This window comes from Molossus molossus, unplaced genomic scaffold, assembly GCF_014108415.1.
Source record: "Molossus molossus isolate mMolMol1 unplaced genomic scaffold, mMolMol1.p scaffold_m16_p_21, whole genome shotgun sequence".
Lineage (NCBI taxonomy): Eukaryota > Metazoa > Chordata > Mammalia > Chiroptera > Molossidae > Molossus > Molossus molossus.
In genome coordinates this window covers 19,062,236-19,077,023 of record NW_023425357.1, presented here as the reverse complement: position 1 = coordinate 19,077,023, position 14,788 = coordinate 19,062,236, and the positions used below count along the sequence as shown (strand labels likewise).

At 45.4% G+C, this 14,788-nt stretch overlaps 2 protein-coding genes across 2 annotated transcripts in view; one reads left to right on the top strand and one right to left on the bottom strand.

Moving 5' to 3' along the window:
• KLHDC4 (kelch domain containing 4) overlaps positions 1-4,137 on the bottom strand; it is a 42,568-nt gene extending 38,431 nt beyond the window's left edge. Inside the window, exons 1-2 of the mRNA XM_036275575.1 lie at positions 4,004-4,137; positions 736-827 (exon numbers count right to left, since the gene is read on the bottom strand). Of these exons, the coding sequence (XP_036131468.1) occupies positions 736-827; positions 4,004-4,102 (191 nt within the window). The 5' untranslated portion in view covers positions 4,103-4,137. The remainder of the gene's footprint in view (positions 1-735; positions 828-4,003) is intronic.
• Positions 4,138-13,242, top strand: LOC118638981 (prothymosin alpha-like). The gene is made up of 2 exons (XM_036275123.1): positions 4,138-4,195; positions 13,004-13,242. The coding sequence occupies exons 1-2, from the start codon at positions 4,138-4,140 to the stop codon at positions 13,240-13,242; spliced, it is 297 nt and encodes a 98-aa protein (XP_036131016.1).
• Positions 13,243-14,788: the final 1,546 nt, after the last annotated feature.

Here is a 14,788-nt window from a genome sequence, read left to right as displayed (position 1 = left end):
CTCTGAAGGACACGATATCTTCATTCTTAGGGTCACTTGGCCTTTCCTATGTTTCTAACTCAGTGTACTCAGTGTCTTCTCTGCACCTTAGCAAATATAAAAATTACAGAGCCCAAATAACATTATAAGGCAACTGGATCAGAAGAGGAGACGATAAGAACGGACACAGAGGAGTAAGCAGTCAGATGAAAGCCAAAGCCTGCTCATTTCAGCTCATCCCACAAGTGTTTGAAATCTACAAAAAAACTGGAGTTTTCACATAATTTATAAATTCATTTAAAATGCCTTATATACAACTTATATTTTATAATCACATTTTTCACTAGAATTTAAAAGCGTTATAAACAAACACAGCTAAAAACTGTTGTGATTTTAAGTTTCCCACCTGTGACAGGCACTTTCCAAATACCTTAAGAACCAAAGAAAAGTTCATTATGACAACACTTTAGTCCACAAATTGTTACCAGTTGGGGAGCTTTCAAATCTGGCACAACTTCCCAGACGAGCAGCTGTGCATTTCCATGTTTCTGCAGGACAAGAGAGCTGAATAGCCTCATGCCATTCTTCAGACGAAAGTAAAAAAATGTTCCGTGGGAGCTAATCAGAACAGGTTTTATTGATGACTATATACCACGTACCTGCGTATTTATGAAAACATGTTGTCTATTTAAAGTGGTTTTCCAATTTATACAAGAAAACTGTCAGAAGCTATAATGAAGAGTCTCGCTCACTTACCTTGGTGAAGGTGGGGAGCAGGGTGTTTCCACAATCTGAGTCTTTTTGGCATCTAGTGTCTGGAAATGGGCTATGAGAGCTTCAAGGTCTTCCTAAAGGCAGACAGGCAATCATATGTGAGACGTTTTATTAAACCCTACTATGCAGTCAAAAGCCTGTGTCAGCTTTCCCACTGTCCACAGACAGAATCTGACACAGCTTTCTTAGAAATATGGATGCTTGCACATATCATCTCATTCCAAACCCTCACACTCCCCCAAGGACCTTCCACTTAGACGAGCCCACCCCGACTTACACCAACATCTTCAACTACCTCTCAGAAACCCAACTCTGGGCCACCCCACCAGCCTGCTTTTTTTTTTTTTTTTTATCCTCACCCGAGGATATTTTTCCATTTTTTGTACAGATAGAGTGGGAGGGAGAGAGAGGAAGGGAGAGAGAGTGAGAAACATCGACGTGAAGGGACACATCGAGTGGCTGCCACCCGCACGACCAACCAGGGCCGGGGACAAACTGCAACCGAAGTCCGTGCCCTTAGCGGGAACCGAACCCGGGTCTCTCCGGACCGCAGGCCGACGCTCTAACCACTGAGCCAAACCGGCCAGGGCCCACCAGCCTGCTTTGCTGTCTGCACAGCAGTGTCTGACATAAGAATTCTTGCTCACGTACTTTTTATTTTCTGTTTCCATCTCCCTCCCACAAAACAATAAGAGCTTCAAGCAAGACTTGTCAGTCGGCTCAGAACAGAGCCTGCATGTGCAGGCTTGGCAACTATGGGCTGCAGCCACTCTGTGTAAGAGCGTCTGTGTTTTTACAACTGCGGACAAGATTTAAGGTTTACCTATCCAGCTGGGTGGCACTGGAACTGGGTCTTCCTACCCCCAGTCTAGTGCCTATTTCCCTGCATTAACCTCCCCCCAGTCCCCAAAAGGTGATGCATGATCTGTGTGTCATGGGGAAAGTGCCCTTCTATCAGTATTCTCTTCTTGAAAGCTTACTACCCCACACATGCTCATGCTGAGACCTGGGATATGTCCCCTGCTTTTCTTCCTACCCACCCCCCCTATGCACACCCACAGCCCTCTTTCCCATGCTCCAAAATTCACACTAAAGGAGGTTAGATGTCCTTCATGCACCTACAGACACTTGTAGACCACTCTTCCTTCCTCTCCAGCCTCATTTCCTACCCCACCTCCTCACTCCAAGCTTCACTGGCTTCCTCTCAATTCCTTTAATCAGAACACATTCTCTTGACCCAAACAACCCTGGCACCACCCCCAACACCCCCCACTTGCCCTCAGTGTACCACCTTCACCTCCTCAAAATAGCCACTATCTGGAACTGGGTGCTCATTACTTTCCAGCATTTCTTTACACTTTTACTACATGTTATTTATCCCTAAGTTATAAATGTGTGTGTGTGTGTGTGTGTGTGTATATATATATATATATATATATATATATAAAACTTATACACACACACACATATATCTATATCTAGCTATCTATATATATGTATATAACTTAGGGATAAGTAACATATGTATATTACAGCGGGTCCTCGAATAACATCGTTTTGTTATAACGTTGATGAGATGGATAGGAATTTAACTCTTGTTTAGCACAGAGTAAAACTGGTGTCAGTATACAGCCACACCTTAGAGATACTGCAAGTTCAATATCAGACCACACAATAAAGCAGGTATCGCAATAAAGAGTCATAATCTTTTTGCTGGTGGAGGGTCTTCCCTTCAATTTATAAAAACACAACATCTGTGAAGAACAATAAAGTAAATTACAATAAAACAAGGTATGCCTATATGTCATTTCACTTAAAGTAACTGAACCTATGGACAACATTAAGTAAGGACTTACTGTATTGTTTTATTTTTCAATCCGATGTAAATGGTATCATACTGTATATTATCTCGCCACTTGCTCTTTTGCTAAACAATTTAATACACTGAATCCACTCACTTTCACTATGGCAGAGCTACCACGCCGCCACAGCTTTTTTATACAGCCTGTTGATGAATGAACATCTGGGTCAATTCCAATTTTTTGTTTATATAAACAATACTACTATGGCCATTTTTGTACCTGTCTTTATGTAGTTGGGGAAGTTATTCCAAGGTAAACCTTTAGGTGTGTAACTACTAGGCTGTAGCTTCTATTTGTCTAGATATAGTAGGGTCCAAAGTGGCTCTGCTCATTTTCACTCTCACAGCAGTCTATGGAAGCACCTATTCTCCTGCTACTTCTATATAGGTAGTTACTTAACGGCTGTCCTGTTGACCAACACGTCCCTAATGCCTAATGTGCTGCATTAGGTACTCACGACAAATTACTGAATGACTGGAATTTTACAGAAAGGCCTGGAATGAGGAGGGAACTGTTGGGGTCACAATTAGTTCAGAGCTCCTGGTCCAGTGTCATTCACCTCAGAAAAGATCTTCCTTAAGGGCAGATAAGGTGGGAGGAAGGAGTAGCTGGGATAAGGAGCAGCAGGTGTCAAGGGAGAGCTGCTTGATCAGTCTGGGTGCAAACTGGCACTAATGCCCCCCATTGTGCAATTAACCCCAGCCACATGAGGATAGGCTTTCCACCGGTGTCTCTGGTTCCGAGAAGGCTTAGTGCTCAACTCAGTAAGGGCACAGGCTCTGCCTTCTGGAGACCCGCTTCGACTCCCACTTCTTGCCACTTCACAAGTGTGCGACCCTGATCGGTGTACTCTGATTTCCCGCCAACTGGGGCCGCCAAAGCTACCTAATTCACTTGATTGTGAGGATTAAAACCCAGAGAGGGCAGTGCCTGGCACACAGCAGACACCAGTTTAGAGAGCCGGAGATCAACAATCAATAGAAAGCGGGAGGCTCAACTCTTAAGCTCACCCTGTTCCTTTGCAAACCCTGCCAAGAAAGAGAGAAAGTGGGAGAGAGAGGAAGGCAAGGGTGTGTGTGTGGGGAGGGGGGGGCGAGAAAGAAGAGCGTGATGACTACCGTCAGCTCTTAGGGAATGCCCAGAGTTCCACCTACTCCGCAGACGCTCACTGCTCAGGGATGCCGTGAGAACTGCTGTCTTTTACAGATGAGTAAGGCTCAGACCGAAGCCCTTGCCTCCAGATCACGCCCCTTGCAGGGGCGCGTCCGCTCATCCCCGGGTCCTCCAGCGCGCGGCCGAACGAAGCGCGGCCACGCCAGTGACCCAGGACGAAGGAAGCCGGCGGACAAGAACAAGGCACCTCGCCCGTCCCGCCGGGCCCCGCTCACCTCCTCCTTCCGTGAGCGTTTGGACACCTTCTTCTCCATTTTGGCGGCCGTCTTCTCCGCCCCGCGGCCCTTCTTCTCTTTCTTGCCCTTCTTGCCCATCGTGCCGGGTCCGACGCGGCGCCGGGACGCTGAGGATGGTGGAGAGCGGCGCGCGGCGCGCCGGAAGTGCGTTTCCGGGGGCGGAGCGCGGAGGTGCGTCACTTCCGGGCTCGCGGGCCCGGGATCCAGCCGCTTTCTTCCGCAGTCTATGGTTGGAAATGGGCTTGAGGGTCTCGCGCTCCGACTGCTTTCCGCGGAGAACGTGGCTGGCCCGGCCCAAACGGAGCGGGCCGGCACCGGGTCCCCTCGTCCCTGCGTCCTTAGCCGCCCCAGGGGACGCAGCAGTTGTGTTCGGAGCGACCCAGCCTGGCCTCGAAGGCTGGTGTCGGGGTTTATTGCACTGGGCAAATTGCTTAGCCCTGTGTAGAGTGACCCGATTGGGGACTGTGTAAGGGAGCGACGTTTTTTCTACCTTGGACCCTTTTGGAGATGAAATGATTGTTGTGGCTTCATCCTCCAGAAAGGTGTTCATGCACTTACAAGGATTTGCCGGCCCTAAGTGCAGCAATCCCTTCTCCCGCACAAAACGTGCCAGAACGGTTAGGTGCTGGAATATTTTTTGCTCATCAAGAAAAACGCAACCCTGCCACTCTGCTTTCTGTGGGACTTTCCTCAAATGTCCTGTGTTAGAGGACTAATTTCTTCATTGGTAGAACAGGACTACTGACACCTCCCCTCCAAGGGGAGTCCGTTGATCAAGCCTGAGGGGCTAGAACGGCCCACTAGGAAATTGTACTCCAGGATTTGACTCAATGTAATAAATGGGAAAAATCTCTTGTAGGCTATGGAATGCTGTGGTTTGGACAGAGCAAAGTGGAAATGCTTATCATTTCTTAGAAAACAGCTTCTAATCAAAGAAATTGAACCAATTAAGGACAATCACAAGCAACCATTTGGCAAAGGAAAAGCATACATCAGGGAATGATCTAGTTTCTTACTTTGTGGATGAACTGCCCACAAGGCTCAGCCTTAAAGAATTCACCTTAGATCTAATCAATTTGCAATCACTGAACAGCCAGGGAGTAATGCTTTTCCACACAACTCCAAGCCCTGTCAAGAAACCTAGTTCTTTTTTTTTTTTTTTTTTTTCTTTATTGATTTTTAAAGAGAGAGAAAGTGAGAGGGCGAGAGAGATAGAAACATTGATGAGAGAGAACATCGATTGGCCACCTCCTGCATGCCCCCCACTGGGGATCGGGCCCACAACCTGGGCATGTGTCCTGACTGGGAATCCAACCAGCGACCTCTTCATCATGGGTCAACACTCAACCACTGAGCCACATTGGCCGGACCAGAAACCTAGTTCTTTAAGAAGAAACTGAAATTTGGGGAGATTAAGAGAAGAAAAGGTAGGATAGGATTCTGGCTGCCACTCTCTCTAGCACCACTTGTCAAAGAATAGGAGAACACCTCTGATGGTAGAAAAAAAAGAACCAGTTAGAAGCTGATCAAGATGGAGCAGGAGAATTTCACAGAAACCTGCCTCCTGAGTCTCCAGACATGATCATCTTCACAATGAGCTACAAAAGGCAAAATCCTCGAAATGCAGACATCATTACTTTCCCTCCAGTTCAGCAGTTCTCAACCTGTGGGTTGCGACCCCTTTGGGGGTTGAATGACCCTTTCATAGGGGTCGCCTAAGACATTACAGTAGCAAAATTACAGTTATGAAGTAGCAACGAAAATAATTTTATGGTTGGCGGCCACCACAACATGAGGAACTGTATTAAAGGGTCACAGCATTAGGAAGGTTGAGAACCACTGCTCTAGTTTAATATGACTAAGAATGTGCCAAATCCTTTTATACTTTTCTAAGAATATCAGATAACCATGAGGCAATGCGCTTGAAGATGGCCCTTCAGTCACAGTACAGCTGTGTGCAATACCTTACAGCAGTCCCCTCTTAAGGGCTTAAAAGGGGGAGCACATTCCCTCGTGAAAATTTAGAAGGATCTAGTAGATGCAGGGCTTAATACTTTTATTATCCAAAAGACTCTTGAAGCTGAATTGGAAGGCTCTTGGATTATGTGCCATGGTGATTTACGTATAAGGTTGAAATTCTCATTACTGAGAAAGAGAATAGAACATTTAAAATGAGATCAGAATCCTAAAATAGTTTTAAAAAAAGATTAAGTACAGGGTCTTATTTTAGTGAAATTCACATTTTTGAAACTTTAATGGGTTATCTTAAATCTAATAATACATCAACTTTCAAGTGTAGTTTTGTGTGGTCAGACGCCCTCTGCTGTCTTCAAGTTGAAATCCAGAAGAGAAAAAATAGTCATGACCATCACCAGCAATCATCAGTGTAACTGGACAGTTCTCTGAAGTGTGATGTAGATGTGAGGTTGTTCTTTGCATGTTTCCCATATGGAGAGTAAGAATATTAAATCCACCCACCTACTACTCAGAATTCTTGGGAGAATGAAGTGAAAACATAAGAAACCTTAGAAAATTAAAAAGGAAAATACAAATGTAAGAGATTTCAGGTGCTGTGAAATGAGGTCACGATTTGAGCTGGCTGACAGTCATTTCATTAACTGGATACTATAACGTATGGACATTGTACTTAGGTCATCTGAGATACAAAATATCTGAGATACAAAACAGAAGACCAGCCTCCAGCTTCGAGGTTTTGTTCTAAGGAGAAAAACATGATGGTCCTCAAATGCTTTATGAAATGAAGCAAGGAGTAAGGGAGGAAGAAAGGAAGGAGGGAGGAGGGGGAAGGGGAAAAGGAAAGGAAAAAGGAGGGAAACAGTGAAATCGAAATCATTGTTTCATATATTTTGTCCAGTTTTCTAGTTGTCTGAAGGACAGAATAAATTCAGTATCATTGCTCCAGTGTGGCTAAAAGCAAAATTCTCTCCTCTTTGGGGTTAAAGAATGCTGCTTAATGTCCAACTATTTAGAGATCTTTTTGCTATTTATTTCAAATTTAATTCATTAGTTTAAGATATCTTAGAGTTTAGTGCTCTCAATTTCCCTTTATTTTATTTATTTATTATTTATTTTTATCCTCACCCGAGGACATTTTTCCATTTTTTGTTCAGACAGAGTGGGAAGGAGAGAGAGAGAGAGAAACATTGACGTGAAAGGGACACATCGAGTGGTTGCCACCCACACGACCCAACCAGGGCCAGGGACAAACTGCAACTGAGGTACGTGCCCCTAGCGGGAACCGAACCTGGGTCTCTCCAGACCACAGGCTGACGCTCTAACCGCTGAGCCAAACCGGTCAGGGCTCAATTTCCTTTTAAATACTGCTTCAGCTGCCCCTAAAACATTTAATATATTGTGTTTTGATTTTCATCCAACTCAAGTTACTTCTTCTTTTGATTCCTTGTTAAATCCCTGAATTACTTAGTGTGTTATTTAGTTTCCAGATAGAGATTTTCTAAAGATCTTTCTGAAAGGTAATTTTGTTCTCTGTTTTTATGATTTATCTTCATCTTTATTATCCTTCAGTTTCACTAAGATATATTTAGATATTAATTCCTTTTTATTTTCTGCTTGGGAATTGGTCGTTTCTGTGACGCTGTGGCTGGTGGCTTTCTCCTGGCCTGGTATGCTGTTGCCCCCTTCTCCCTCCTCTTCTTCTGGAGCTCCTGAAAGAGTTAGTAATGTTTTAAAAGGTAAAGGTAAAAGCTTGCAAAAGTTTGCGGAAACTGAAAAATGTGTTGCTTGCGTGACCTTTGCTCAGCCTTCTGTTGAGTACGGATAAGGATTATCTGGATTATCTATCTGCAAGACAATGAATCACCCAGCAGATGCCAGAGGAGATACCAGACCAAAAGTGGACCATGGGCCAGGCAGAGTACATCAGCAGGAACTGCCAGAAGCTAAAAGTAGAGTATATAACCGACACCCCAATTGTGATTCGAGGCTGAACTCTGCACCCAGGCGCATGCAGTAGAGCTGTTTTGCTCTGCATTGGCCTTGTGTTGTGGATGTGATCTCCCACCGGCTCAGACCTTTTAGCTCCAACTAAATAAGTGATGTCCCTTCTCACCCTCCCTTTCAGGTTTCTTAACCTCTCTTCTCCATTTTCCATCTACTTGTCTCCCTGTGCTGCATTCTGGATAATTCTTTCTGGTTTTCTGGTTTATTAGCTCATGGCTTCTTTGCTCAGCTCCATCAAATCTGTCTCATGTGTTCCTATATTTTAAAATTATGATTAGTTTATTTTTAATGGTTCTATTTCTTTTCTCAAATCTACTAGGTCACTTTTATAGCTATTCCCTGCAGCTATTCTCAAGTTCGTCTTTTCTTTCCTTAAATTAAGTAAATGTTAATCAGTTTGTACTGCAATAATGCTGCTCATTATCTGTAAAGAACTACTTGTGGCTATCCTCTGAAAGATTTCAGCCACAGCATCTTTCTCCAGAGGGGAATTGCTCTTGCTTCTGCCAGACAACCATGGGCACTGTCAGCTCATGACATCCTGAGTCCAGATTCTGATAACCCAGGTGGTGCAAGCATAGGTTGAAAATCCAAGGAAGAGTTGGGATGTGATTACAGTATCTCAGGGATCTTGCCTTCCCCACTTAGAACTGAGATGACTTCCTGGGGTTTCCCAGGTCCTGGGGGGTAGGGTAACCCCTACCTCACCCTCATCCTTCAAGCACAGCTCTTAGATGCCAGCTTAATCTGCAGGGGATCGCCTCTTAGATCCCACATGGGCAGCCTTGGGTTTGATGATTCTTTTCTCTTGCTCTTTAAGGCTGTCAGAACTGGAGTCAGATGTGGCAACATGTGCCCATGCCCAGAACAAAAGCCATCTCAAAGCCTAGTTTCTATCCAATATTTTGCTTTTACTTGCTGTTAGGTTCTGATTTGGTTATTCTTTTTTTTTTTTTCTTTTTGGTACGTGCCCCTAACAGGAACTGAACCCGGGACTCTCTGGTCCGCAGGCCAACGTTCCAACCGCTGAGCCAAACCGGCCAGGGCTGATTTGGTTATTCTTTACTCCTTGTTAGCTTTCTGATGCCTTTAAGAAGACTCTTTTCAACATTTATCCAGCATTTTTTAGTTATTTTGAATGGGAGGAGTGGTCCAAATAACCTAATCTAACATATTACTTAAAATGTAGCATTGCTTCCTTTTTACAATGATGTCTTTTATGTGTAATTAATATAGACTGATGATTAAAATTTGGAAAATAAGCCCTGGCTGATTTGACTCAGCGGTTAGAGTGTCGGCCCTCAGACCAGTGAGTCGTAGGTTCGATTCCAGTTGAGGGCATGTAGCTTGGTTGCGGTTCGTCCCTGGCCCCAGGGCTGTGCAGAAGGCAACCTGTTGATGTGTCCCTCTCATGTTGATGTTTCTCTTTCTCTTCTCTCCCTCTCTCTTCCTCTCTTCCTCCCACTCTATCTGAAGATAAATAGAAAAATATCCTTGGGTGAGGATTTAAAAAATAGATAGATAGATAGATAGATAGATAGATAGATAGATATGATTTGGAAAAGAAGAAAAGTGTAATGAAGGAAGCAGCAAAGTCACCCATTGTCTTCTCTCCCATGAACAACTCAGTATTTGGGGAAATTTTCTGCTGAATTATATTAAGCAAAGATCTGTGTAGAAGCCTTACTCCTGCTTAGCTTACATGTACAGGGCCTCCTTCAGTTTTAAAAACTTTTTTTTTTTTAATTTGAGAGCGAGAGAAATACCTACTTGCTTCTGTGCCCATTCATGCATTCATTGGTTGACTCCAATATGTGCTCTTATCAGGGATACAGCCTGAAACTTTGGCCTGTTAGGATGATGCTCTAACCAACTGACCCTCCTGGCCATGGTGAGCCTCCTTCATTCTTGCTCTTTCTCTCACTTCTTTATCACCAGATCTCAGTCTCAGAGGCATCACAGGAAGACCAAGGACGTTTTTTTAAACCATCAGATGCAAATACTGGGGAGAAGGAAACACCAAAACCTAGACATAGCACAGAAAATGGAACAAAAGACAGAAGCCATGCTGGATATGCGAATAGCACCTTTAACATCATAGGCCCCACAGTGCATCAGTGAGTAGGTTGAAATGAAGCCACAGACAATGCAGGTTACTCACATGAGCCTGCAAGCTCACATCTGTCCTCATGAGTGTGTTCCCTAAGCCTACCTAAAATACAACCCAAATCAGCTTTCCTTCCTGCAAGGGTCAGAGGCACCAGACTAGAGAAAACACAGCATGGAAACAGTGCAAATCTATCCCTAATCTGAAATTTGTTTTCAAAATGAAAACTCCTTGACCAAATAGTTGGAGATGATGATTCTTAAAGTTAAGTCAATTTTTAAAATCCTTATATCACCATTTGAACATCTGTCTCTTTAATCCTGCCTAACCCAGGGACCAGCTCAACTGTTAAACCCTATTATCTCATAATCAACAACTTATGTTTAGGGTTCATGCAGTAAGCAGCCCCTAAAATTCTAGCTGCCTAGCTATGAAAATAGATTGCACCCACTAAAACTGAATCCTCCAGAAGGGTTTTTCTCTCACTGTTCACCCATGTGGTTCTGATCTCAGGCCACCTGGAGGAGGCTGGGTGTTAAGGAAGAACACTTCTGAAACCTACATTCTGAACACAGAGCTAACCACATCCTCCCACTCTTGTCAACACTAGTCAATGATCTAACTATTATAAAACACGAGACATCAACAAAGACTTCTACATCAGAAGCTGAGGGTTGGTACGTTGTAAAAGGCCTGCAAATTCCAGCTACCTCAGTATCCCTAAACTCAGACCTTGGTCTCAGCTCAACAAGACCACCTGCTCTGTTGGGCTCCTGCCCCTGTACCAGGGTGCAGAGACTGCCTCCAGAGGCAGAGAGCTCACCCAGAAACTGGATTGGAGAACAGGTGTTGCCCAGTATTCAAAGACATGCCAGGAATAGTATTCATGTTATATGATTTCCAAGTAAGTCAAAATTTCCCCATTAACAACATTTCTTCCAAAGGTCACAAGAATACTCTAGAAACATATTGCATTTTAATTATCCATGTGCTACATCTCTCTTTTTCTAGATTTTAATCTACCTCAGGCCTTATCTTCTTTTCTTAATCCTCATCCGAGGATATGTTTAGTTTTTGTTTGTTTGTTTGTTTCTTAGAGAGAGACATGTACAGTTGCCTCCTGTACATGTCCCAACTGGGAATTGAACCTGAAATCTAGGTATAAGCCCTGACTGGGAATCGAACCTGAAACCTTTTGGTGTACAGGATGACACTCCAACCAACTGAGCCACCCACCCAGGGCAACACTCCCTCAGCCCTTATCTTATTCACCTTTGTATTCCTAGAACAAACTGTTTGTTAAATATTAATAAATAATAAATAAACAGTGACTTTATTAGGTCCCCAAATGACTCACAAAGCGATGCAGAGACCATCTGTCTGGCATGGTCAGAGGAGGGGAATATTTTAGTTGGTCAACTATTCTAATAAAATATACTGTATGCAGATCATTCATTCCAAATGCTGAGAATCTCACACATTTGAAATCAAAGCTCAGGTGAGACAAAAATGAATATTTAGCTTTCTAGCAGATCTAGCAGAGGAAGAGGACTGATAAATACATTTACAGTTGCTAGAATGAGAGATCAGCCAGTTCCGATGCAATCTGAACAGGATGCAAGTCCTGCCTTCCCTGCTAATGGGCTTGACAGGAGGTTTGACAGTCTCATTGAAAACCCCTAACTCTGATCTTTAACACCCCCATGAACAAATTTGATGTTGGCTCTCACTGGTTTATTACATTTGCCTGCCTTCCTCCCTCCCTCCCTTTTTATTTTTTGCTCTAACCTGAGAAGAAGGCCTGGGGTGGGCAGAAGGAAATTCTACAGCAGTGGGCCCTGAAAACACTGCTAATGCTGAGAGGAAAACACAAGAGTAGGTTGTTCCAGGGACGGGGTGGAAGCTGATCCATGGCAAAATCGTGACACCTGTAAAATTGCTGTGACACTGTGTGAGGCCCTCAGGCTCCGTTTCTGCTGCCTGGACCCATGGGGAGGGTCTTCAAGGGCCCCTCGGTATGTCTCCGATGTCCCAGTCTCTCAAATATCCTCTCTCTACAAAGACACAGTTAACTGATGATGTTACATGTCCCGTGGATTGCGCCACATCATCTGTCATCAGGAAAATGCAAAGTAAAACAGAGACACCACCGCACACCTAGGGGAACCCTCCAAATCCGGAGCACTGGCAGCACCACATCCGGACAAGGAGGGGGAGCATCTTTCCACCTAGGCAGTGTGTTTCATCGACCCTCAATTCATCTCAAAGAGTAGCAAGCCTGTAGGATCAGTGTTGTGAGGAAGTCAGGGCACAGTGGGTGGCGTCTCGGAAACCAGTGTCCACCGCACAGAACGTAGGGTTGGGAGACACCGAACCTGAAGGCTCTCATGGCTGTGGCTTCCTTACAACCCACTCACTGACTCTCGGTGGTGCACCCGGCTTCAAAAGCTGCTTCCTGGCCACAAACCGTCCCCATCCTCCCCGAACGAGTGCTGCTGGAAGTCCCCGGTGAACATGCCCACGCTGCACGCCGCTGACCAGCAGGGGGCGACGGGGCGACAACACAGGGGACCCTGGCTCCAGCCGCAGGCCCACGTGGAACGTTCCCATTCATATGCATTTAATAATTTTAAAAACGAGAGAAAGTAGAGTAAAGCTTGACCACGTTTTAAAATGACCAGGCCTCTCTCTCGCACACGCACACGCGCACGGTCGCTCTGAGAGCCATCTCTGCATTGTTCCCGGGGCCGCCTGTCCCCGCTGCCCCCTGCAGCCACCTCGGCCGCGCGTCTCCGCCGCCGCCAACTCCGGCAGCTTCTTTGCCGCTTTTTTTTTTTTTTTTTTTTTTTTAATCCACTGCTTCGGATCACCCGCGTGCCCCGCCGTGGCAGACGCGGCCGAGGACACCAGCTCCGAGGAGGCAGAGAATGGCCGAGACGCACCTGCTCGTGGGAACGCTAACGAGGAAAATGGGGAGCAGGAGGCTGACAAGGAGGGGAGGAGGGGTGATGGTGAGGAAGAGGATTGGGATGAAGAGAAGGAAGCGGAGGCAGCTATGGGCACACGGGCAGCTGAAGATGATGAGGATGACGACGTTGACACCAAGAAGCGGATGACCAATGAGGACTAGACAGCGAAAAAGGAAAAGTTAAACTTAAAAAGGAGGGGAAGGGAACGTGACCTATTCACCCTTCAGTTCCCCTCTCAGAATCTAAGCCTGGTCACCTTGGAGTACAGAGCGCCCCCCTACGCCCCCGCATACGCCAACCACCCCACCCCCACCCCCACTTCCACCCCCACCCCCACCCCACCCCGTGAGCCACCTGCAGACAACCGGCGCTCTCCACCACCCAGCCAGAACCACAACCTGTATTTGCAACAGGAAAGGAAAAAGAGAACACAAACTTCCAAGGCCCTGCTGTTTTTCTTAAAAGTACTTTAAAAGGGAAATTTTGTTTGTGTTTTTCATTTACATTTTATATATATATTTTTTTTTTATCCTCACCCGAGGACATTTTTCCACTTTTTGTACAGATAGAGTGGGAGGGAGAGAGAGGAAGGGAGAGAGAGAGAGAAACATCGACGTGAAGGGACACATCGAGTGGCTGCCACCCGCACGACCAACCAGGGCCGGGGACAAACTGCAACCGAAGTACGTGCCCTTAGCGGGAACTGAACCCGGGTCTCTCCGGACCGCAGGCCGATGCTCTAACCACTGAGCCAAACTGGCCAGGGCTACATTTTCTATTTTTGTACATATTGTGAGGAGTCAGCCATTTTTCCTTGCGATAACCAAACCAGCCTCTGAAGCGTTCTCTGTCCTACTTCTGACTTGTGGTGCCACCATGTTGATTATAATCTCAGAGGAGAAAAAAAACAAAAACAAAACACGTTGCAAGAAAAGCAAAATTCACCACCACCACCACCAAAACAACCTTATTTCGAGCATTCCGGTAACTTTTTGTGTAGGTACTTAGCTGTACTATAAGCACTTGGTTTGTATGAGATGGTTAAAAAGGTCAAAGATAAAAGGTTTCTTTTTTCTTTTTTTGGCTATGAGGTTAGTGTTTGTGTATTTATTTATTTAGGCCTGTTTGATGTATGTGTGAAACAATGTTGTCCGACAATAAACTGGAATTTTATTTTGCTGAGCTGTTCTAAAAAAAATAACCAGATACTTTGTGAAGTGAGCATTGTCACCCTCCCATTTTTGACCCTTAACCCATGCCTTCCCAGTCCCTGGGGAAGAGGTCTTCATTCCTTTGTGATAATATACTTAAGTAGAAGGTGGCGTCTTATTTTCCCTTAACATCAAACCACTTTGATCCGAGGGTCAGGTGACCAGGGTGGAGTAGACTGGGCACTTTCTGGCCATTGCAGAGAAACTACCTGACCCTTTCTTGGGCCCAGGGTGTAGGCGAAAAGGGCCAAAGGACCAGGAGCTTAAATCAGACCCCAGCGCCTGGGCTCAGCAACAGCAGATGGAGCTTCTTCAGAGGAGCCAATGGTTCTAATGGGTCACTAGTTCCCCTGGCAGGAGTCAGGCCCAGAACTCTGTATGGGCTGTGGGCAATGAGCCCCAGAGGTCAGCTTTATCTCCCTGCCTACACCCTCACAACAGTGCGGTGGGTTGGCAGTGCGCCCGTGTCATCTGGAGATGGCCAGGCCTCGCTTTC